Source organism: Piliocolobus tephrosceles, chromosome 4 (genome assembly GCF_002776525.5).
Source record: "Piliocolobus tephrosceles isolate RC106 chromosome 4, ASM277652v3, whole genome shotgun sequence".
Classification (NCBI taxonomy): Eukaryota; Metazoa; Chordata; class Mammalia; order Primates; family Cercopithecidae; genus Piliocolobus; species Piliocolobus tephrosceles.
The window spans coordinates 120805791-120830525 of NC_045437.1; the positions used below are offsets into that span (position 1 = coordinate 120805791).

The following is a 24735-nucleotide window of genomic DNA, read 5'->3' on the forward strand; positions in this document are numbered from 1 at the left end:
ATTAGGAGCTTGAGAGCATCAAAGGAGGATTTAAAATTATATTTGCTTCAAAACAGGGAAAACAAATGCAAAAATATGTTCTCTGTTTTTCCAGAGTCAAAACTTCTTCATAGATCTGAGGACAATAGCCACTGGTTAATTAAAGTATAAGAACAGTATTTCTCAAGGTGTTATCAGCAGAATAGCAAATCAAATCCGAGTTTACTAAAAACGCGATTATTAAACCCCTTGGGAGGAAGCTTTATTTTTAACAGTTCTCAAGGTGATTCTTATGCATGCTCAACTTTGACAACTTCTGTACTAAACACCTAAGGTTCACAGCAGACACCACTGATTATGGCTCTGTCACCAGCTAGCTCTGTGACTTTGAGAAAGTCCCTGATCCTCTCTAGGCCTTGATGTCCTCATACGTTAACAGTGTGTTCTCTGCTATGTCATCAAAGCCACCTCCACCTGCCTGACTCAATACTAAACTGAAAACTGGAACCAAACTGAAGACTGCAAGAAGCTTCCATCTCAGGGAGCAATTTTGAGTCTCACCACATAGAGTTGTTTCCAGATGCTTCCCCATTCCCAAAGTGTCGTTGTCACTTCTTGTGCCAGAGGAATTTCTGCAGGAATGATGTTCTCAGTATTTCTATTTAAGGTGGGAGAAAAAGTGGTGTGAAATTGAGACCCAGGTGCTGACCAGATAAAACACGAACAAATTTGCATTAAGCTGCAGCTGTGAAGAGGGGCCTTCCTGACATTAGACTAAAACGCCTCCAATAGCCACACCAATTACATTATGCAAATACAAAGGACTTGCTTTGTTACGTCCTCCTTTGCTAGGGTGGGCTCATTATTTAGGATTAATCTACTTTAATACAGTTCTAAGGTAGCCGCCAGCAAAAAGTTTGATTCTCCAAACTAATACCCCCTCAGAGTCAGATCTGAACATGAATCAATTTGGATTAGATCTCCCATTGAGGGAGAGAAAGGAGATCCACAAATACACACAGGCACAAGGAAGATAAGCTGAGCACCCCTCAGATCTGCCAAGTCAGATTCTCAAAATAAACAGGACAGAGACATCCATGAGCCACTGGAGGGTCAAGTCTGGTGAAGAATGGCAAATACCTTCTTTTCTCAACTGTCACTTCCTTGATGTGGATAAATGACTTAGGAAAAATGCCCTGTTGGAAACAAAACAAAATGAAATAAAAAGATATATCACCGCAGAAATGAATGACCCTAGGTCTTTATAATTTTTTTTCTAAAAGCTACTGGCTTATAAAATCCTCAGACTTTAAAGGAATAAACCCAGAGCCAGATAGAGCAGGGGCTGGATTCTAAATCTACTTGTCTAGATCTGGCTTTCCCTCCAGTTCTCCATCAGTTGCTCCAGATCCCACAATAGCCCTAGGTCTCACAATAGCCCTAGATCCCAAGGGATGCTTCAACGCATTATGGCCACTCATCCTACAGATGGGCTATAAGACAGTATCGTTTGAAAGACAATCTAAACCACTCACTGACTTTAAGCGAGACCAGGAGCTCTGCTTCTCCCGTCACCTGCCCGATTCCGGAAAGCAGTCACCCTTCACGGTCAGGAACAACCAGAAGGTCAGAAATAACTGGTCCTGAAGTAACAACGTTCCTAGGTGCATTTGGGCTAGTTTGATCTGAGACCTATTCTGCCTGCATTTATTCCATTGTTCTTTGAGAGAGCAGAGTAGGGGCATCCCTCCCAACACAGCATGTCAGGGAAGAAGGAAGAAGCTTCTATCATTTCCTTGCTCCATACATTTGGCTCAGTTAACAAGGTAAGTTTATCAATTACTTGTAAATCCCTTCCTTCATAAATGCAACCAATGTACATACTGGGGACATCTGGTCACTGTGCTAGATGCTGTGAGAGAAAATGAGACAAGCAAAGCAAGCATCTGCTCGCATGGAGACGACAGTGAAACATGAGGTTAGAACAAGAGAACCCCTCGAAGGTAGAAACCAGACCTGTCCTTTCTGTGTTGACCTGGATATACGGATGAGGAGATGACTGAACGTCGCAAACAACTCTAAAGGAAGGCAGTAGAATAAATTTCAAATTTATCAAGGCACAACCCCCCAGAGACTCGAGGGAGGGAGAAATCAAGTGAGTGGCATATAGGGAAAAGTTGCAGGGAGAAGATGGCACCAGAGATGAACCTTAAAGAGTGACGGAAATGGGAGGGAGCTGAGGCACAGCGAGCGCCAAGGCACAGAGGTCAGAGAGCACAGGGCACAGGAGGGAGGGTTGGGTTCCCTTTGCTGAGGAACAACGGTGGGAGAGACCTGCTCAGATGGGAGAGTAGGGCCATATGAAGACATCCAGTACTGACCCAAATAAAAACCAGGTGACCTTACCTGTAACATTTTGTGCTTTATGAGGTATCCCCTATACCAGTCTGCAAAGAGAAAACAAAGAAACAGGTCCCTCATTTATTACAAGTTTGTTGTTTTTCTGTTTTGTTTTAACTAGTAAAACTACTGCAAATTGCTTTAGACCTTGGGTAGAGATCAAACTCTGGAAGCTCATAGTCTTTGAAATCTGTTGAATTGGTTGCCACATCTCAAAATAACATCTAAAAGTCAACTTCATATAGAGGTGCTCCTGGTTTTGAAAAATCAGGAGCTCTAGTTGTGCTGGCCAGTGCTCCCAACCAGCTGGGAGGAGAAGAGCAGCAGGGCCCACCAGACAGAGCATCTGCCTCCAGTCTGCCAGCCTCAATGCAGTCCCTCCCTCATGTCCATTGCCTTCCTGGGCCCTGTGATCATCTGCATGTTTTCAATTCCTGCCTTCAGGACATAGAAATGCTCCTGGATTTGGGCAAACATCCTAAAATAACACTGACCGTTCTAACAGCAGCAAATGGTGTCTAAAATGTGATTTACAAAAGTTAGTCATTACAAAACAGGTAAGTTTAGGGACAGATAAAGGGACAGGGAATTAGGGACAGATGAAGGAACAGAGATTTTAAAAGATCTTGCCTTTGTGGGAATATTAAAAAATGTTTCAGTGAACAGAAATCCAAATTACACACACTCAGACAAAATACGCCTGAGTGCAGCAAGTCCTGATGACCGTAATGAGTCCGCTGGCCTTTGAAATGATTTGAACACAGCCAAGGAGTGGCATTTGTCATCTCTGTACATAAAACGCATCTGTCGGGAGCCTCATTAGCAGACCCTCATTACTGGGCTGACAGATTGTTGATGAAATATGTTCCCCATAGACATACAAGCAAGCCCCAAAACAAACAACTTAAAATGCAAAGTCACCCTTCATAGTCATGAGTCAGCCTGACGGCCAGGACCTAAAGGAAACTCTGAAGCAACAGGCGGCCACGATGGCTCCTTTTTGAGTGACAGAAAGTGAGAGGAAGGAGAAAGAGAAAGGAAGGAGAGAGGAAAAACAGAAAGGAAGAAAGGGAGGTTAGAAAGAGAATCTCAGGTGGGAAATAAAAATACCATTCTAAGCACTCTTTGTATATTAAGCCCTTCAATATTCGTAACAACCGTATGAGGTGTGAACTGTTATTATCCTTTTTTACAAATGAGTGGCCTACCTGAGGCACAGAGAAGTTAAGTGACTTTCCAAGGATCACACAGCTAGTAGAGGTTGCAGTGTCAGGTTTTGAACATAAGCAGTGATCACGCTATGCTTCCTATATTATGAGGGAATGATTTGATGGTTACCTAATATTAATATTTCTAGCTTCTCAGTGTCTGAATCTCCAAAACTAAATCTCCACTAAGTTACTTTCCACCTGAATACTTCCAGTGATGGAAGATGTTCTACTTCATGAAGCATCACATTCTATTTTCAGTAGCCTATAATTATTTGTCAACAACTATTGTCAAATAATCCATAATTAACAATACTGCTTATACTTTCTAAGTGCTTCCTACGTACTGGTAACTCTGTTGACATTTTTTGTTTTGTTTTGTCAAATTATAAATTAATCTTTACAACAATCCTATTACTGCTTCAGTTCTGCAAATGAAAATAGGCACAGAGATTAAGCAGCTTGCTGATGGTCACACAGTTAGTGGGTGATGCAGCTGAGATTTACACTCAAGCAACACCCTGCTGCACTATGATACAACAGCCTCCTTTATTTGCCCCTTTTCACCAACTAGATAGAAATGCAACTTTGTAATATTATTATTACCTGTCTTTCACTGGTCACCTGCAACATGCAAAGCTGTATGCTAAATGTTGCACAGGCATTCTCTCGTTTAATCCTCAGAGCAACACTGTGAGCTAAGAATTATCATTCCCATTTTATAGATGAGGAAATTGATATTCAAGTAAATTGATGGGCTGGGCCAAGATCATACAACCGAGGTTCAAACTCAAGCTTATATGACTTCGAAGCCAATCCTTAAAGCTGGTTGGTCACATTGTCTCCCATGTGATGGGATGAGAGTGCAAATACAGATAAAGTCATCTGGTAGCAGTGACTTGAACCCACATGATGGCCAAGTCCACTAAAATCCACCAAAAAATAGAAAAACAATCGAGGGACCAATAGATGGTCCCTATACAAAGCTCATGTCCACATCTGCATCTTTGTGACAGGGACTCCATTAGGGTGCCTAGTCTTCCTGGATCCAAGGAGTTTGCCTTCTCTGAACCTCAAAACTCGCTTATATGTATACATCTTATAGGTTTCCTAATTCTCAGAGTTGCAGCTCACTCCTGACAACAGGATTCTGCTGACACTTACACCCAATATTCTTATTCTGGCTCCCAGGTTCAAGTTCAATCAACATTACTTGTGCACCAACTATATATATTGCACTGGGCTACATGCTTTCAGGAACAAATCTCCAGGGATTCATTGCAAGAAGGCTTTATCTCCACTTGCCGGATGGTGACACTGAGATCAAACAGGTGGGGAAGAAATTCCAACACATTCTTTAGCAGAAAAGCAGCCAAACCAGAATCCAAACCCATGCCTAGTGCATCACCTGCATCAGGACTATCCTTATGACATTTTTCCGGCATTTTCACTTCTGCTAGGTCATTTATCTCTGACCACTGATGTTGGTTCCCTAATATGGTCACCAATCAGCTACATCTGTCTATGCTCCAAGACATGACTGGGCAGATAACACCAGTTGGTACAAAAGAGAAAAACTGCTGGACAATGGACACCATGATCAAAAGCAGGCTCAGTATAACATGGCATTTACCATGTCCCAGAATCCGCTCCTGAGTTCAACACTCTTTTGAATTCAATAATAACAAGAGCTTTTTTGCTAACCCTTGCCATGAAATAACCACTTTCTTTAACATAAAATTCACAATGTGCATTGCTATGGCCTGAATGTGTCCTTCCAAAATTCATATGTTGCAATTCTGACAGCTGATGTGATGGCATTAGGAGGTGGGGTCCTTAGGTCATGAGAATGGAGCTTTTATGAATGGGATTAGTGCCCTCACAGAAGAGTTTGCTCCCTCTCTCTTTGCCCTCTGCCATGTGAGGCTATGACAAGAACTCAGCCATCTACAAACCAAGAAGCAGCCCTCACCAGAAACCAGATCTGTTGGTGCCTAGATCTTCAACTTTCCAGTCTCCATAAGTATGAGAAATAAATTTCTGTTGTTTAAGCAGTTTATGATATACAGCAGCCTGAACTGACTAGACATGCATTCTGGAGGAAGATGAGAAGAGGAAATATCTGTACAATTCTTTTGGAAAATTTTAAAGTGCCAGTTATTTAGATAATCCTCTCTTTTCACATCTCAAATACCAATATCGAATATATCTAGATTCTCAAATCCTCTAAGAGTCAGGGGAGGCAGGAGATTTAAAATATCCCACAACATCAAAAAAGAATCTGAGATCTGGAGATCCAGTCCTCCCTATGCCATTTCCAAGCCACATAGCCTTTGGTCGTGTCACTTAAACCTCAGTGTTTTCATCTGTAGAGTGAGGGAAATAACACCTAGCCCCAGATGGGCGCTACAAACACTATTTATTAGACAAGGTTAGAAAGTATATGCATCTGGCAAAAGTACAAAAACTTGGATGGAAAGAAAACATACTGATTTCAGGATAAGTGTTACCTACATATGGACAAAAGAAAAAAGAATAGAGGAGGCGTAAAAAGGGATTTCAATTTCATTCGAAATTTTTATTTCTTAAAAACAAATGTCTGAAGAAAGTATACACATATGTGTGTATATACATATAAACATGTGTATATACATATAAACACACACACATATATAAGTTCTCCCGCTACCATATTTATATGTAAACATATATAAATATGTTGACATTCATCTGAGTGATGAGTACTTAGGAGTGCTTTTTCTTTCTTGTGTGTTGAAATATATAATAATATTGAGATCAAATGGAAGCTAGTACCTATCACTGGTTGATGTGATTTGGCTTTGTGTCCCCACCCAAATCTCATATCAAATTGTAATCCCCTTGTGTCAGAGGAGGGACCTGGTGGGAGGTGATTGGATCATAGGGGTGATTTCCCTCATGCTGTTCTGGTGACAGCGAGTTCTCATGAGATCTGATGGTTTCAAAGTGTGGCACTTTCCCCTTGCTCTTTCTCTTTCCTGCTGCCATGTAAGATGTATCTGCTTCCCCTTCACCTTCCACCATGATTGTAAGTTTCTTGCGGCCTCCTTAGCCATTCAGAACTGCAAGTTAATTAAACCTTTTTTCTTCATAAATTACCCAGTCTCGGGTAGTTCTTTATAACAGTGTGAAAACAGAATAATACAGAAACTTGGTACTGACAGAACTGGGGGACTGCCATAAAATACCTGAAAATCTGGAATCAATTTTAGAACTGGGTAACAGGCAGAGGTTGGAACAGTTTGAAGGGCTCAGAAAAAGATAGGAAGATGTGGTAAAGTCTGGAACTTCCTAGAGACTTGTTGAATGGTTTTGACCAAAATACTGACAGTGATATAGACAATGAAATCCAGGCTGAGGTGGTCTCAGATGGAAATGAGGAACTTCTTAGGAACTGGAGCAAAGGTCACTCTTGCTATGCTCTGGCAAAAGACTGCGGCACTTTGCCCCTGTCCTAGAGATCTGTAGAAATCTGAACATAAGAGAGATGATTTAGAGTATCTGGCAGAAGAAATTTCTAAGCATCATAGCATTCAGGATCTGACCTGGCTGTTTCTAAAAGTATATAATCATATGCACTCACAAAGAGATGGTCTGAAATCGGAAATTATGTTTAAAAGGGAAGCAGAGAGTAAAAGTTTGGAAAATTTGCAGCCTGACCATGTGATAGAAAAGAAAAACCCATTTTCTGTGGAGAAATTCAAGGAAGCTGCAGAAATTTACATAAGTAACAAGGAGCTGAATGTTAACAGCCTAGATAATAGGGAAAACGTCTCCAGGGCATTTCAGAGATCTTCATATCAGCCCCTCCAATCACAGACCCAGAGGCCTAGGAGGGAAAAATGGTTTTGTGGGCTGGGCCCAGGGCCCCATTGCTGCTCTGTGCAGCCTCAGGACTTGGCGCCCTGTGTCCCAGGCACTCCACCTCCAGCTATGGTTAAAAGGGGCCAAGGTACAGCTAAAACTGTTGTTTCACAGGGTGCAGCACCCAAGATTTAGCAACTTTCATGTGCTGTTAGGCCTGCAGGTACACGGGAGACAAGAGTTGAACTTTGGGAATCTCTGCTTAGATTTCAGAGGATGTATGGAAATGCCTGGATGTCCAGGCAGAAGTCTTCTGCAGGGGCAGAATCTTCATGGAGAACCTCTGCTAGGACAGTGCAGAGGGGAAATGTGGGGTTGGAGCCCCCACACAGAGTGCCCAGTGAGCCACTGCCTAGTGGAGCTGTGAGAAGAAGGTCACCATCCTACAGACCCCAGAATGGTAGATCCACCAACAGCTTGCACTGTGTGCCTAGAAAAGCTGCAGGCTCTCAATACCAGCTTGTGAAAGAAGCTGTGAGGGCTGTACCCTGTAAAGCCACAGAGGCAGAGCTGCCCAAGACCTTGGGGGCCCACCCCTTGCACCAACGTAACCTTGCACAGATGTGAGACATGGAATCAAAGGAGATTTTGGAGCTTTATGATTCAATGGCTGCCCTGCTGTGTTTTGGACTTGCATGGGGCCTGTAGCCCCTTTGTTTTAGCTAATTTCTCCCTTTTGGAATGGGAGAATTTACCCAATGCTTGTACCCCCACTGTATCTTGGAAGTAACTGACTTGTTTTTTTGATTTTACCAATTCATATTTGGAAGGAACTTACCTTGTCTCAGATGAGACTTTGGACTTGGCCTTTTGAGTTAATGCTGGAGTGAGTTAAGACTTTGGGGGACTGTTGGGAAGGCGTGATTGATTTTGCAATGTGAGAAGGACATGAGATTTTGGAAGGGCCAGGGGAGGAATGATGTGATTTGGCTCTGTGTCCCCACCCACATCTCATCTCAAATTGTAATCCCCATGTGTCAGGGGAGGGAACTGGTGGGAGGTGATTGGATCATAGGGGCAGTTTCCCCCATTCTGTTCTTGTGATAGTGAGTTCTCACAAGATCTGATGGTTTCAAAGTATGGCACTTCCTTTGTTATTCTGTCTGTCTCTCCTGCTGCCATGTAAAACATGCCTTGCTTCCCCTTCATCTTCCACCATGATTTTACGTTTCCTGAGGCCTCTCCAGCCATGCAGAACTGTGAGTCAATTAAACCTCTTTTCTTCTTAAATTATGCAGTCTCAGCTAGTTCTTTACAGCAGTGTGAAAACAGACTAATACACTGGTAAAGAGTGTGAATCCTGACTAAAAACCTTCTGCATACCAAAGAAAACAACAAAATGAAACAAAAACGTGTGAATTAGGGAAAAAATTGTAAACTATACTTCTGATAAGGGGTTAATATCAAAAATTTTATAAAGAACTCATATAACTCAATAGTATAAAAATGAGTGCAAAATAGGCAAAGGACCTGAATAGACATTTCTCCAAGGAAGACATACAAATGGCCAACAGGTATATGGAAAGGTGCTTGACATCATTAGTTGTTAGAAAAATGAAAATCAAACCACAATGAGATGTCACCTCACACCTGTGAAAATGGCTATTATCTAAAAGTCAAGAGATAACAAATGTTGGCGAGGTTGTGGAAAAAAGAGAACTCTTCTACACTGTTGGTGAGAATGTAGATTGGTACACTCATTGTTGAAAAAGGTATGGCAGTTCCTAAAGAAATTAAAAATAAAACTAGCATATGACCCAGCAATCCTTCTTCAAGGCATAGATCCAAAGAAAATGAAATAACTGCCTTGTAAAGATGTCTGTACTCTCATATTCATTACAGCATTATTCACAATAGCCAAGATATGGAAACAACCCACATGCTCACCAATGGATGAGCAGATAAAGAAACTGTAATGTACATATACAATGGAATATTATTCAGCCTTTAAAAAGGAGGAGATCTTGCCATTTGTCACAGCATGGATGAACCTGGAAGACATTATGCTAAGTGAAATAAGACAACACAGAAAGTATTGCATTATTTCACTTATATATGGAACAACAAAAAAAGAGTCAAATAAACAGACATACAGAATGAAACAGTAGTTACCAGGGCAGGGTAGGGGATGGGAGGAATGAAATGGGGAAATGTAGATTAGAGGTTACAGGGTAACAGATATGTAGGAAGAACAAGTCTAGAGATCTAATGTACAAGAAGGCATCTGTAGTCAATAAAATTGTACTGTATTTGAGATTTCTGCTAAATGATTAGATTTTAGCTGCTGATGCCACAAAAACAAAAACAAAAAAGGTAACTATGTGAGATGATGGATATGTTAATTTGTTTCACTATCATAACTATCTTACTACCTATGTGTATCTCATAATATCATGTTATATACCTTAAATATATACAATTTAAAAAATTTTAAAGAGTATCAACTATGCAATCAAAGTCTGAATTTGATGGAGATCTGCTACTTAACTGTGTGATCATAGACATGTTAATACTTTCCTCTGAGCCTCAGTCCCCTCATCTATAAAATGAGAATAATAGTGCCTCAAACTCAGAGAGTTTGCCCAGTGTCCAAAAGAGTTAGTAGATACCATTCTTTTAAAAAAATCAATTAATAATAATGCAGAGAAAGTTGGGCACATTTTCTATTTTATTTTCAGGACATATGGATTTATAATATCATTTTTGTTTTTTCACTAAGGTCGTTTCAACATATTTCCATCACAACAAAGCAAAGAGACATGCTTCAAATGAAACATAATGGAAGTTTACTGACGTCTTAGCCTCATCCTCATACAGAAGGGAAGAAAACTTCATATATACACTGCTGATAATGGAGCAGCCTTACTGAAGAAAATGGAGTCCTTTTCAAAGTGACCTGTCACTACAGCACACCTGAACAAAAGACTATCACCTTGCAAGGTGGTGCTTTAAAAAGATTCCATATTAAGTGCTCATAATGTCCTCACTTATAGTAAAAGCAAATAATTTGGATGGGTCAAGATCACCCTCAAAAGAGTTATTAGCATGCCCACTGTGTATGGCTCTGGGTGTACCCTACTCGGTGAAGGGTACATTCAAAATGTCATTGTGCCAAGCTTTTTGCAGCCAAACCAACAATATGGTAATAAATATGTGTTCACTTAGAAAGCACTCCAATATTTTCAAATGAGAACAGAAGGTCTCAGAATAGTACACAGAGTATGTAGTTGCATTTCTGGAAAACAGCAACAACAAAAGCAACGCGTTATTTTTTAAAAGCAGAGGATGCTCTATCCATCTCCTCCCTCACTCCTCTGATTTTATTTGTTTATTTATTTATTTATTTTTAGAGACAAAGTCTCACTCTGTTGCCCAGGCTGGAGTGCAGTGGCGTGATCATGCCTCACTACAGCCTCGAACTCCTGGGCTCAAGCAATTCTCCCATGACAGCCTTTGGAGGTAGGAAGTTGTTGCCTCAGGAGGGCATGATACAGTTCCTCCACCCCAAAACTACATCCAAACACAGTATGAGTACATTCCAGGAGTTTCATACAAAGATGTCAGGGGCATCTGGCATCTCAATCACCAGCTACATGGCTATTTCTACAGTGGACTAGCTGATCACAGAGGGCTTATTTCAGTAGAGAAGAAAGAATTGGAAAGAAGGAAACCCAAACTCCCTCCTTCCCCAGGTCTTGTTCAAACCAGGGAAACAGAAGAAGTAGGTGAGCTGCACAATGCATATATAAGATTGAAGTCTTCCGATGTCATCAAATATCAGGAAAGATGTCAATCAAGTATGACTGGAGGAAGTGACTGGGGGGAAATAAACTAACACTGCTTTTTTCATGTTTGTCCCTTCTATGAGGAATTCCTATGCTCAGTACACTTACATGTGTTTTCCACATCTAAAACACAGAATGTTTATGCCGCCTCTAGGTAAAAGAGGCAGCATGAGAGATATAATACGGACAATGAAGTCAGCATTTCATGTCTAAGGCTTAGCATGGCGTAGCATGAGTACCATCTTGAACTATGGGAGTTTTTATCATAACAATACATTATCTTTATAATAAAAAGTGAAATTCACCCGTATTTAAACTTTCAGGTTAGGGTCCTGTTTTCCCTCTTCATCCAGCTGAGTAAATTTAGTACATAGGCAAGGAAGGGCTAGCCTCACCCATTCCAGGCAAAGATTCAGCTTCTGGGCCATGTTGTAAAAATATACCTCTGTGAGTTTCGGTAAAGCGCTACATAATGGGGGAGAGGATGGAATTAACAAACACAGAGAACCTTCTATGAGCCAGGCTGGTACTACACAGTTTCTTTACTTTTTCTCATTTTATCCTCATAACAAGCCCAGAAGCAAGGTGAAAACAACCCACTTGACAGATGAGAAACCTAAAGCTTACATACCCAGGATGACTCCACTAGTGGGTAGCAGAAGCATGGAATAACTTTCTGATTCAAAAGCCAGTGCTCTTTTCATTTCTTTACTGGAGGTGGTGGGGAAAATTTTAAAACTATTGAAAGCTCGACAGGGTGGCATGCATCTGTAATCCCAGGTACTTGGAAGGCTGAGGCAGGAGGACTGCTTCGGCCCTGGAGTTGGAGACCAGACCGGGCAACAAAGTGAAACCCCCATCTCAGTAATAATAATAATAATGATGATGATGCAGTCTTGTAGATTGGAAGCAAATATCCTCAGGTGTTGGCAATGATTAATTATGGGTGGTTGGGATGTAAGTGACTGTTATTTTACTCTTCATACCTTTTTTGCCTCATTTTTCAGAGATAGAGTCTTGTTAGTCTTGAACTCCTAGTCTCAAGAGATCCTTCTGCCTCAGCCTCCCAAGTAGCTAGAACTATAGGTGTACACCACCATGCCCAGCTTAAAGACTGTACTTTGTTTTGTATGTTTAAAACTAATATATGCTATTATAAAGAATTTAAACTAAACAGAAAAGTACAGACATAAAAACTTAAAGAATTATCCTGAATCCCATTACACAGAAAAACACTATTAATATCATTCCAGTCAACTCTTCATTTATTTTTATGTACATAGAATAACAGATAAAAAGATAAAATATGATTTTTAAAACACTCTCATAAAAATGAGCATATAGTGAAGATACTATGTAAATAAAAATTTTATTTAATCTTATTTGTATTTAACAGAAGAAAAAGAAACCAAGTGAAATTGAGAGACATTTGAACTTCGATTCAATGTTACTTTATCACTAAAAAGATCTCTTAAAAACTTCTCTAAAATGAAAATTGTTATGAAAAGCATTCAAAGATAGAAGCCTTTTTTTTAATTCCATGTTTTATTTCCAATTAATATTCATTGACTTTGTTGTCAAAGTGATGTCATTGAGTTAGCTATTCTCTTCCATTCTCCTCCCAAGTCTCAATTTTATTAGATTTTTTAAAATATTATCTAGGTTCCCAACAGTAACATTCTTTTTGGTAGCCATAAATATCATGATGTCAGGGGCATCTGGCATTTCATTCTCCAGCTACATGACCATTTGTACGGTGGACTGGTCAATCATAAGGCTTATTTCAGTAGAGAAGACAAAGAATAGGAAAGAAAACATCCCAAACTCACTCCTTCCCCAGGTCTTATTTGAACTGGGGAAAGGGAAGAAGTGGGTGAGCAGCACATGGATATGAGATTCAAGTCGTCTGATGTCACCAAATCTCAGGAAAGATGTCAACCAAATATCACTGAAGGAAGTGATTGGGGGGAAAAATCACACTTTTTTTTTATGTTTGTGCCTTCTACAAGACATTCCTACTGTTTTTAATATCAATTTTTATAAACCGATTCATTTTGACCCAATATTGGCCACTATTTCCTTTTATCACAGCTTTTTAATCCTATATTCCTTTATTGTGATTTACCTTTCAATTGGCTGGATTTTGTTTTTGAAGTAGTTTTCTATAAGAAAGTTTCACCGGTACACCCATATTCTTTCTACTACACAGTTTTGACCAATTTTTGACTAACATTGTGGTTTTCACATCTTTTATATTTTTGGAGGAACTATTTTTTTCGATCAGAATCACAGACCACACACCCCATCTGCAAAGTAGACAACACCAGACCTGCTCTCAGACCCCCTCCAGCTCCATTTCCTTCTGCCACTCAAGGCACCCCAAGAAGCCTTGGATCCCCCTAAATTCCAGTTTGGAAACTCTGCATAGCCATGAGCGTATGCATGAGAAGTCCTAATAATTTGCATACCGGGAGATATGATATTTCCTCAGATAGCTAGACTCATTCTAGCAGACTTCTGAACACTGTCTTTTCAAAGAATTAATAAATTATTAGCCACTTACAAATGAATATATCCAGCTTTTTCCAGCAAGATATTGTGACTAATTTACAAAGATACATTAAAATAAGACTAATTGAAAAGACTAATTGAATTAGAAACGGAAAATCAGAACCAAAGAAAGGATAAAGGTGTCCCAGAGATGATTAAAGGTGGCTTGAGTCCACCAGAGTAGCCTTCGTAAAGGTCAGGGCGCCAGGCCAGGAAAAGGTACTGGCAAGGCTCTGACTATGGCAGCCTGTGGGGGAGGTTTGTTCCCTCAAGCTTTCTATCCAGGGAAGCTGCATACAATGAAGAGAAAAATGCTCATCTGGATTTCACAATGTAGGACACAGAAAATAATGACCAAGGCCTTGTTATTGTTTTGGCAGGCATGGGTGGAGGAAAGAGTGTGGGCTTGGCCATCAGAAAAGAGCCACTGGGGCCAGGCGCGTTGGCTCACGCCTGTGAGCACTCTGGGGGTGCTCCCAGCACTCTGGGGAGCCGAGGTGGGCAAATCACCCAGGGCCAGGTGTTCAAGACCAGCCTGGTCAACATGGCGAAACCCCGTCTCTATTGAAAATACAAAAATTAGCCAGGCATGGTAGCGCATGCTGGTAATCCCAGCTACTAAGGAGGCTGAGGCACAAGAATTGCTTGAATCTGAGAGGCGGAGGCTGCAGTGAGCCGAGATTGCATCATTGCACTCCAGCTTGGGAGACAAGAGCAAGACTCCGTCTCAAAAAAAAAAAAAAAAAAAATCCACCGGCTCACTGTGCAACTTGAGATGAGTCATTTCCCTGCCTCCGTTTCCTCATCTGCAAATGTGAGGTCTCGTACCTGTTTCTCAGCATTAGCATCCAGTAGCAGGAAAGAGGCACTGAGGAGAGTTGCTGCTGTTTTCATTTTCATTCTTTGCCCTTGGTAGTCACCTACAGTTTGCTTGTCTGCCACTGGGCAGAACTAGATTTGTAAAAGATCGGGTTATGCTGTGGGCAGGGGGCAGGGTGCTTGGAATCACAGACCCAGTTCTCTAGGACAGTGTCCCCACCCCTCTCCTCCAGCCTTGTCCACTCCTTGTGTAAAAGGTTTCAACAGGGCCGGAGTGTGAACTTTGCAGGCCCTGGTATCCCCTCATCTACAACCCCAAGTAAAAATAATACTAAAGCATAAAATAAATATAAGGAAGATGAACAAAGTTCTCATTTCCCCCATGACCCCTTTTAAAGTTATCTTGAAATATCAAATTTCAAATTATTTCCCTCAAAAATGGTTTTCTGTATGTTTTTTGGTTGTATCTATGTGCACAGGTATGCATATGTGTATATATGTACACACGTATGTTTGTGTGTGTCTTTGTGTGTGTATGTGTTTACACAAGCATCCTTGTACAAATCTTCAGACCCAGCTGGGGGCTCCATTGCCTAGGAGATTGCGTGCGGCTAATCCAGTACTGGAAATGACACCGCTTGTCCTATGGGTTGTGGTGAGCAGTGACTAGGATCATGTGTTATAAAGAATTTAGCACAGTGTCTATTTTGTGGAAAGGACCAAAGACAGCTACTCTTGCAAGTGACTGCCTTTCCCCACGGAAGGCCTCCTTCACAGTGGCACATGTGGCTCCTCCCTGACCTTCACTCCCTCCCCAGGTCCCTATCTGATGGATTCACTGGGGGCAGACCAGGCCTATGTGCTCAATCCACTCTCTCTTCTTCCTCTGCCTTTCTACCCAGACACAGGAAGCCCATGTTCTGTGCCCTCCATGTAGCAGGAGCTACCAGCAGTCCCAGGCAGGAGGGAACTGTGGTGGGCCAATTGGGCCAGTGAGGGATGGGAGCATGCCTGACTGCGGGTAACAGATTAGTAGCTCATTTGGTTCTCATGCCCAAGCCATGCTCCCATTATCAAGTTTATCAGTGACATATTGATTTCCAACTGCCTGACTTATGAGTCAAAGGCCATTAGTCTTTGTGCAAATTTTAAAAAGCACTCCCGACCACCACACTACCATGGGTGGACACAGCCCAGTAGACACCTGGCTTCACAAGGCAATGGCACCTTTGTAGGAGAAAGAAAGAGATACCACCACACTGCCCAAGACAGGGCTCCCAGCTTGGGGAGGGCAGTGAGCTCCTGCTCCCAAGACTGGGTGCCTTCATGCAGTAAACAAATTACACGACTGTGCACATCAGCTCTCCTGGAATTAGAGGTGTGATTTATGGGACCCTTCCAAACCCTAATGATGCTTATTTCCCTTTATCATGATATTAATACTAATAACGAACTGTATCTAGCAAGAGTCACAGGCTGAATAGCCCCATGGCTGAGGCAAATGGAGAATATAACAAACATCGAACCACCCATTTAGGCTTTCGCTATGAAACATACATTCCTAAAATGAGAAAGCATTTCTGTTTAGTACATTCTAATTACTAGCGTTACCAAAACATTTTTAAACAGACCACACAGTTGCAGGTTCAGAGAGAGGGCTGGGGGGTCTGGGTGTACTATGGGCTTCCACCAGCCAAGGGTCCAGCACCTGGGGCATGGGCCAGCAACTCACCTCCACATGTCTCCTGTATTCGCACCACATCACCAATCTGCAGGGAGAGCTGGGGGGCTCCGCTGCCTTGGAAGTTGTATATGGCTGTGAAATAGAAAGAAAGGCAGTTAGGTGAGACCTCTGGATCTCTTTAGTCTCTGCTCCTTCCTGCTATCCCTGCCTCAAGTCCATTCCACGCCCATGCAGCCCCCCTGGGCTAAACAAAACTGACACGCAAACCTATTGCCTGCCACAATAGTCATTTCAGAGTCAGCCTGGCTCCCAACACCTTCTGTTAACCAAAGCTCACCTCTCCTCAACACAGGCCCTGCATTCAGCCTGAGTGACAAGGAGGCTGCTGATATTTACTATGGACTGTCCTTACTGTACACCAGGCAGTTAAAATGGTACATCGTTTGTTATGCATGTTTTGCTACAATTAAAAAGAAACAACTGCATACTAAGCACCTGAAGTGTTGTGAGGTGTTATTCTAGGTGGGAGAGATGAACTGGTGAGCAGGATGGCAGGAGAGCCAGGCAGCTGTGGCCTCTGAAAACCTGAGCCCCTCCTTCAGCCAGGCCTGGGGTTGAGTTCCAGCTCAGGCACCCCAGGGATCTATGACAAGTTGTTATGAGAAAGAAACAGAGTCCTAGCATGTGAAGAGCCTACCATGTTGTAATGCTTCATAACCAGTAACCAAATGGTAGAATTAGACAGCCAAGGCCTTGTATTCTAATGGGAGAAGCTGACAGGTCCACCTGCAATGACCAGATGGATGGTCTGGGCTCAGGAAGTACAGGTGCTTCGAGAACACGGGAGATAGCATGCCGGAGCCATGCATGGGGGCCACAGGAGGCTTCCTGGAGACAGGCCAGCTGAGTTGGGTCCATGCTCCTCCCCCCACTGGCACAGACCACTGGGATGACGGAGAAGGCTATGCAAGGGAAGGAACCTGTGTAGGAGATTTACCAGGAGGAAGGCCCCGGTGTGAGCTCCAGTCCCTCATGATGCCCTCGGTCCTCCTGCTGCCCACACGACAGGGAGCAGCTACATCTCCAGACTCCTCCAAACCCGCTCTGGCTGGTGACCGCTACAAAACAGACTCATTTTCCCTCTAAATGTGTTTCCCCACTTGTAAAGTAGGCATTATTGTGCCACTCTTACCCACCCCACAAGGTTGGGTGGGGAGCTAAGATAAGAAGATACCATTGTAAAAAGGTTATTATTCCTAAACAGGAACTAAACGTAGGCATGCCCCACTTTTCTGGAAGTGGGTTATCATTGTGGATCCTAATGAGAACTAGTGCGTAGCAATCACTTATATCCCAGACATGATTCTAAGTTCTCCATGTGCATTTACTCATTTAATTCTCACAATAATCGTTGGAAGTGAGAAGTCTTACTATTTCCAAATTTCAGATACAGAAACTCAGGCAGAGAGAGGTTACTTGCCTTGCCCAAGGTCACACAGTGCTGGACCTGGGAGTACAGACCCATGCTCTTTCCCACTCCTCTACTCTACAGGTCCGCCTCTTCATAATTACCTCCTTTTAACATTGAGGACACGGACCACAGACTGAGCCACTAAGTGAACAGGATCTAAATGGCCAATGCTGCTCTGTGTCTAACCCCTATGTACAAGCTGGGTGAAATGCCGCTGGGTTTGGTGCAGATTCTTTTGCATCACAGACACCACCTCCAGTCTCTAACTCTCATTCATCTCTGCCTCTTCCCACTTATCTCCTTCCCTCCCTCTTCCATCCTTCCTCCTTCCCCTGGTACTGCCTCCCCAACATGCCTGCCTAAACCACATTAAAAGACCAGAGCGGTTCAGAAGGAACCCCAGTTCTGCGACTCACTACTGTGTTATCTTGGGCAAGTGACTTCACCTGTCTGGGTCTCACTTTCTTACAATGGGGATGTTAACAGTTCCTATCTAGCAGGGTTTATAGGATGCTTAAATGGAGAGGAGCACAGGCCAGCCCCTCTACTCCCAGGTGTCCCCCATATCCCTAACCTCCCTTTGTGTGCATTCAGAGAGATGAAGTCTCCATCCTGAAAGATGATAAAGCTTAGGAGTTAAGAGCTAGTTGTCTCCGGAGTCAGACAGATGTGGCTTTCGAGGCCAGTTCTGTCCTTTCCTGGCTCTGGCCTCAAGCCTAGGGCTGCATTGTACAACTGCCCCAGGCTATGGCCTGCACAAGGCCACCCAGTCAAGAGAGCAGCGAAGGCTGGCACCCAACCTGTGATCTGCTTGCCAAGGCTTGCACACTGCCCTCACGCTGTGCCCACCAGAGGAGGAGTATCTTTTTTGTAATCCACAGAAAGGCACTGTAGGAGCCAGGGACAGGCTGCTCCAGCAAGAGGCTGCATCTCCCTAAGCCTCAGTTCCTCCAACTGTAGAATGCAAGAAATAATGGTCCCTACCTTACTGGGTTCCTGGGAGGCTCAGCTGATATTAATGCCCATACATGACTTGACTTAATGTCCAGCCATTGTAAGTGCTCAGTAAATGGTAGTCACTTTTCTTTTTATTAGCATTATATTATCTCCTGAACAAGGCTCACTCCTTCAGAACTTTGTGTCACTTTTAAATCTACTTTCCTGCAGTTTGCAACCAACGGCTCTGTCGACCAACACTTAACCAAATTAATCCTGTGTCTAAAAGCAAACCTTGAGAGGGCCCTCAGGGGACGCCGAAGCTTCTCTCCTCCTGCATAAACGCAACCTGTTTCTTCATTGCCTCCGCACTTGGCCTGACTTCAACTCCCTTCCCTTTATAGGCTGCTGTCGCCTGGACATACTCCAGTTTGCTGGTGTCCTCACTGGGTAGACTCTGCTCCCTGCTCTTCCAGCCCAAGTGGTCTGCCTGAGGACTTGGCAGTACAACTGGACAGGATGGTGGAAGCAACTGAGGCTTCCAACAGAATAAAACCATGCACAACGTGTGTTAGTCTCTGGAGCATGAGCAAATCAGGTGTGTCCATCAGATATCTGGAGGTGGGGCAGGACTGTATGTTACTCCCTGACCAGCAACTCCCTGCTTTCCTCGGGAATCTTCCCTCATCCTCTGCCCAGCAATGTCAGGTGAGAAAGTGCCAGTAGCTTGGCTTAAGATGTCCTGGACAGATCTTGAAACTGGGTATTCAAGGTGAAGATCCGTATTCATTCCAAGTACTCACTGATTACAAAAACGAAAGTAACTGACTTTGGCACTTAATTTATAAATCTATTTCTGCCTTGCATAAGGGCTTTTTAAGGCTCCATTTGAAGAAAAGCAGACATGACTGACAAAGGAAGTGGCTTTGCCTATGAATACCCAATTCTGTTTAGTCTTCTAGATGACTAACAGGAAGCTCCAAGCCAGAATGCCCCTCTGCTAAGTTTGATGGCTTATCTCTGTCCTTCTGTTTGCTTCTGACCAGTCTAAGATGGGCCTAACCACTCTCAACTTTTGAACAAGAGATGAAAAAGGGAGAAAAACAAGAGGAAGAAATCACAGCCGGATCCACCCTGCCCACTGCCTGTCCACAAAAGACAAATCGGGAAAGCCTACCCACAGCCCCTCAGGCCCTTGGCCATTCCCGCAAATACCCATTCCAGCTTCCCTATCATGCAAGGTTGCCAAGCCCTGGGGAATACTGACACATTCCCTATGAAAGACTTGACCTCTCCTTGTGCCAAAGCACCATATGTAAGAACCAAAGCAGAAGCTGGTATCCTGACAAGCCCACCCAGAACAAAGCATTTATGGCCAAGGATCAAAAGGATGTTCCCAAGTACCGAAATCATCTTGGGTCACTGAATCCAGCAAGGACCCATACTGGAAATCCCAGGTTGGCAAGCCACTGGACTGCTATTTTGAGGCAGAGGGAACTTCTAGCAATCCTGGAAATCAAATCCACTGATTAGTTACCAATTCTACCTAAACATATTGAAATACTCTATTCATCAGGAGTCCAAAGAGAGGGAGCTAAGGTGAAAGTAAGCACCATTGTTCTAGCACCGTGGGTCATAAAAACAACTAAAGAAGGGTCTCTGTGCTTTGTGCAGTTTTAGGAGATAAGTTCAATGTTTCTCTTTGATTTATATATAAGGAAACTGAGGAAGGGGTTGGTAAACACCTGCTCCACCTAATAAGACATATAGATAGATCTCAATGTCTAAATTCTAACTACTGTACACCCTGCTTCCTAAGAAAATGGTAAATATTTAAAGCACATTTTATACGCCAAGTACATACTGCATGGTGTTTTCAACAGATATTCATGTGAACATCTAGTGTATGCTAGATACTGTCCTAAGTACTGCAGACACAGTATGTAGTACCTGCTGTGTTCTAGGTATTGCTCTGAGTACTACAGTCACAGTGATAGATAAGACAGACAAAATCCCTAGCACTGCCAGGTGTAGTGGCTCACGCCTATAATCCCAACACCATGGGAGGCAGGTGGATCATTTGAGGTCAGGAGTTTGAGACCAGCCTGGCCAACATGGTGAAACCCCGTCTCTACTAAAAACACAAAAATTAGCTGAGTGTGGTGGGGTACACCTATAGTACCAGCTACTCGGGGGAGCTGAGGCAGGAGAATCGCTCGAACCTGGGAGGCAGAGGTTTCAGTCAGCCAAGATTGCACCTCTGCACTCCAGCCTGGGCGACAGAGCAAGATGTCAGCACAAAAAAGTCCCTAGCACTTTACTTGTATCAGTCCATTTAATCTTCATAGTAACCTCAAGTTATTAGTCTTCCTATAACATACAAGAAACTCAAAGAGATGTTAAGGAACTTACTCATAGCCACATAGAAAGTGGCAGAAAGCGAATTCAAACCCAGAGTGGAGCCCAGAGTCCCTGCTTCCTCACCAGGCCATTGCTGGCATCACACTCTGTTATACATACTGGACTTGTTTATATCCTGTCTTTCCCTCCAGCCTCGGTAAGGATGGAGACTGAGTCTATCTTGTTGACCACTGAATTCCCAGCACCTGGCCCACAGAAGAAGTGCAATCAATATTTATTGAACTTTTAAGAAATGCTCACTGGACTGAAGGGATGTGACTGAACACGAAGGGCAGCTATGTCCCTTCTTCTGGCTATATTCTTTCTTGCATTTCTCAAGATTGCTTCAAGAGACGCTAACCCAGCTTAGCTGCCAATTTTGATTGCAGCCATCAAGTGCCGTGTGACCCTTTGAGATGGATTCGTACCTCATCTGGGGCCCTGCCATCTGCTGACATGTTTGAAAACACAAGCTTCAGCCAACACCAAGTGTTAATAGAGTTTGGACAAGTGACTGTATAAGAGGAACAAAAGCAATAATGGAGAAAGAATGTAATTGCCCGAAGCTCACTTCTCCAGTCCCTGAGCTGGGTTTTGGAGAGTCTCCACTCCAGGGGGAAACAGAACTAGCCGGCAGGTCCACTTTGGATTCAAGTGAAATGCGCTCACTGAAACGCACAAGCAGAGGAAGTCTCTGGACAGGTGTTGACAGCCTCAGCACTGAGGCAGCATCCTGACACTGCATCCACAGGGCGACTGCAATGACCCAGCAAAAGCCTCTGGCAGCCACCCCAGAGCTCAAACCCGGGTGCTAGTCAGCAGCTAACGAGGCCGAAGAATTACAGCCAGAGGGAACCTAGAAGGAGGAGGTGTTCCTCCACCCACCAGGAGAGAGCAGAGGAATCACAAGAACAGCTAACCTCTGCCAAACACTGCGTACCAGACACTATTCCAAGGGCTTTACGCACAGTCACCCATTTAATCGTGAATCTGCAGTTCTTGGGGTGTGTATGATTATTATTGTCTCTGTTTCACAGGTGAGGAAATTGAGGTAGTGCAAGATCAAGTAAACATCCTGGGGTAAACACAGCAAAGAAGGGGCCAAGTGAGGATTTCACCCCAGACAGGCTGGCTCCAGAGCACACGCTCTCAGCCATGCACCACACTCACATGGCCTCTCATGAGTGGAGATGCATTTGGCCCCGGAACTGTGCCAGGTGCTTCAGGCCTCTTGCTATATCATGATATCAACCTTATGGGCTGCATATTGTAGTGGTCAGTTTTTAGCGAGTCAGTGACATGCCCAGTCAACAAGAGGAAACTTAGGATTCCAATGAATTCTCTAAAACAGTGATTCTCAACTGGGAGTGAATTTGCCCCACTGGAAGAGACATTTGTTGATGTCTGGAGACATTTTTGCTTGTCCCAACCTCGGAGAGGGGAGTCGGGGGTGTCACTGCTACTAGCCTCTAGTGACTAGAGGCCAGAGATGCTGCTAAACATCCTGCAGTGCACAGGACAGCCCCGTAGCAAAGACTTTCCTGGCCCACAGTGTCAACAGTGCCAAGGTTGACAAATCCTGCTCTGAAACATGCTGGATTTCACTCTCTCCATTCTAGTACTCTTATAGGCACATTCACACTCACATTCTCACACACTCCTAGACTCACACATGCACACGCACACTACAGAGCTGGAAGAAAGTTTATGGTGAAATCAACCAAATCAGCCCTCCAGCCCCAAATGCAGAGAGTATCTGGCACTCTGCAGGATCCTGCAGGTCAGAAAAGGGGTGAGAGGGGGTGACTCCTGCTCTCCTGAGCTTCCGTGAAATCTAGTTGAAGAGACAAAATAAATACACAAGAAACAAGGAGCTGTCTTCAGAAGTGAATGGCTAAACTGCAAGTCACAGCAGCTGTCGGCTCTCAGAGGGAAAAGGAGGCCCCACTAAGGAAGTGAGACTGGAGGGAGAGGGAGGGGCAGAGACTGGCAAAGGAAAGAACTGGACTGAGAGCCCCCAAGGAAGTGGGGAGAGGGTGTGACAGCAGGGAAGAGAGCGGGGAACCAGCTTGATGTGCGAGAGATGGATGGCAGGGCCATCTGAATGGAGTCCCAGGGAGACCTGGTGAGCTTAGAACAGTGACCATCTGCAGGGGTCCACCGTTTGGAGAGGAGTTCAAGAGTACTCTATTGCTGTGCTATGATGCTCTCACGGGACCTCGCCTCCTGACAGGGAAAGGGATGGGGTGGGAAGATAAAGGCAAGATGGGGCAACTCAGTCCATCTGAATCCTGTAAGGTCATCAGAAAATTTTAAAACCTCCAGCCCCTACCCTTTACCCATGCCCTTCCCCCTCCACTCATCCACCCACCCATTCATCCATCCATCCATCCACTCACCCATCTATCATCCATCTACCCACCCATCCGTCTAATCAACAACTATCCATCCACCTATGAATCCACCTCTTCATCCATCCAATCAACATCCGCTGGGCACCTGCTCTGTGCTGAAGAAGAAGAACAGACATGGCCCTGCCATCATGGAGCTTACATTCTAGAGGTGCCCAGATCATTCAACATGAGGCTGCAAGGAAGTAGGAAGGGAATGAGAGCAGCTGTAGTAACTTGAAGCAAAGGGTAGACTGCCCCCAACCCATCCAATGGGGACATCAGTACTAATAATGGTGTTCTCCGCTGCCTCATACAAAAAGAGAGGTTATGACTGAACAGTAAGCTTCCCGAACTGTTGTATTCACCTCTGGGCCCAAATACCCAGCTAAGGACCATCACTTAGCACAGGCTTATTGAACTTAATTGATCTGAACAGACTATAAGAATTGTTTTCTGACTCTTGACAAGCTTCAAGAATTCATACCATGGGCAGAACGCTTTGGCTATGCCGATTGTATTTGTTTATTAAATAGTTACAGAGTAAAATGAGCACGTTTTACCAGGGACCTTAACTGGCTTCCATGAATGACTTTTGGTGACACTGCAATGCAGAACTGCCCATGTGCATATTTTTGTGGGAAGAAGGGCTTCTAGCTGCCACAGGATTCTCAAGGGGACCTAGGCTACAATAATGATTAGTGTCTCTGACCTCCCACATTCCTGTTATTGCATTGATGCTGAATAGACTCAAAGTTAACCCTCCATACAGCTCTGCTCTCCAGCAATGTACCAGCTAGTGGGGAAGATGACATACAGTTACCTAACTAAAAGACAAAGTGAAAAGGGGCAACTTCCATAAAATAGAGGGGGTGAGGTATGATAAAACTGCCTGGAACAGGCTGCATTTCAGCGAGACCACAAAGATCTATGCCTCAGTTTCCTCACCTGCGAAATAAGGACAGAAGTTATTTTTCTTAGGGTGTCTGTGAGGGCTAAACATGATAACACAAGGGCCTTGTAAATGTACCATGTACTATGGTACTGGTACCAAAACAGACATATAGACCAATGGAACAGAACAGAGACCTCAGAACTAACACCACACATCTACAACCATCTGATCTTCGACAAACCTGACAAAAAGAAGCAATGGAATACAGTGGAATGGTGCTGGGAAAACTGGTCAACCATATGTGGAAAACTGAAA

At 43.6% G+C, this 24735-nt stretch overlaps 1 protein-coding gene across 5 annotated transcripts in view; it reads right to left on the reverse strand.

The window, feature by feature from the left end:
* DOCK2 (dedicator of cytokinesis 2) overlaps positions 1–24735 on the reverse strand; it is a 433784-nt gene that overhangs the window by 400129 nt on the left and 8920 nt on the right. For all 5 annotated transcript variants that reach the window (XM_023218912.1, XM_023218913.2, XM_023218916.1 and 2 more), the window contains exons 2-5: positions 16377–16460; positions 2386–2426; positions 1120–1175; positions 541–637 (exon numbers count right to left, since the gene is read on the reverse strand). In XM_023218912.1, the coding sequence (XP_023074680.1) occupies positions 541–637; positions 1120–1175; positions 2386–2426; positions 16377–16460 (278 nt within the window). The remainder of the gene's footprint in view (positions 1–540; positions 638–1119; positions 1176–2385; positions 2427–16376; positions 16461–24735) is intronic.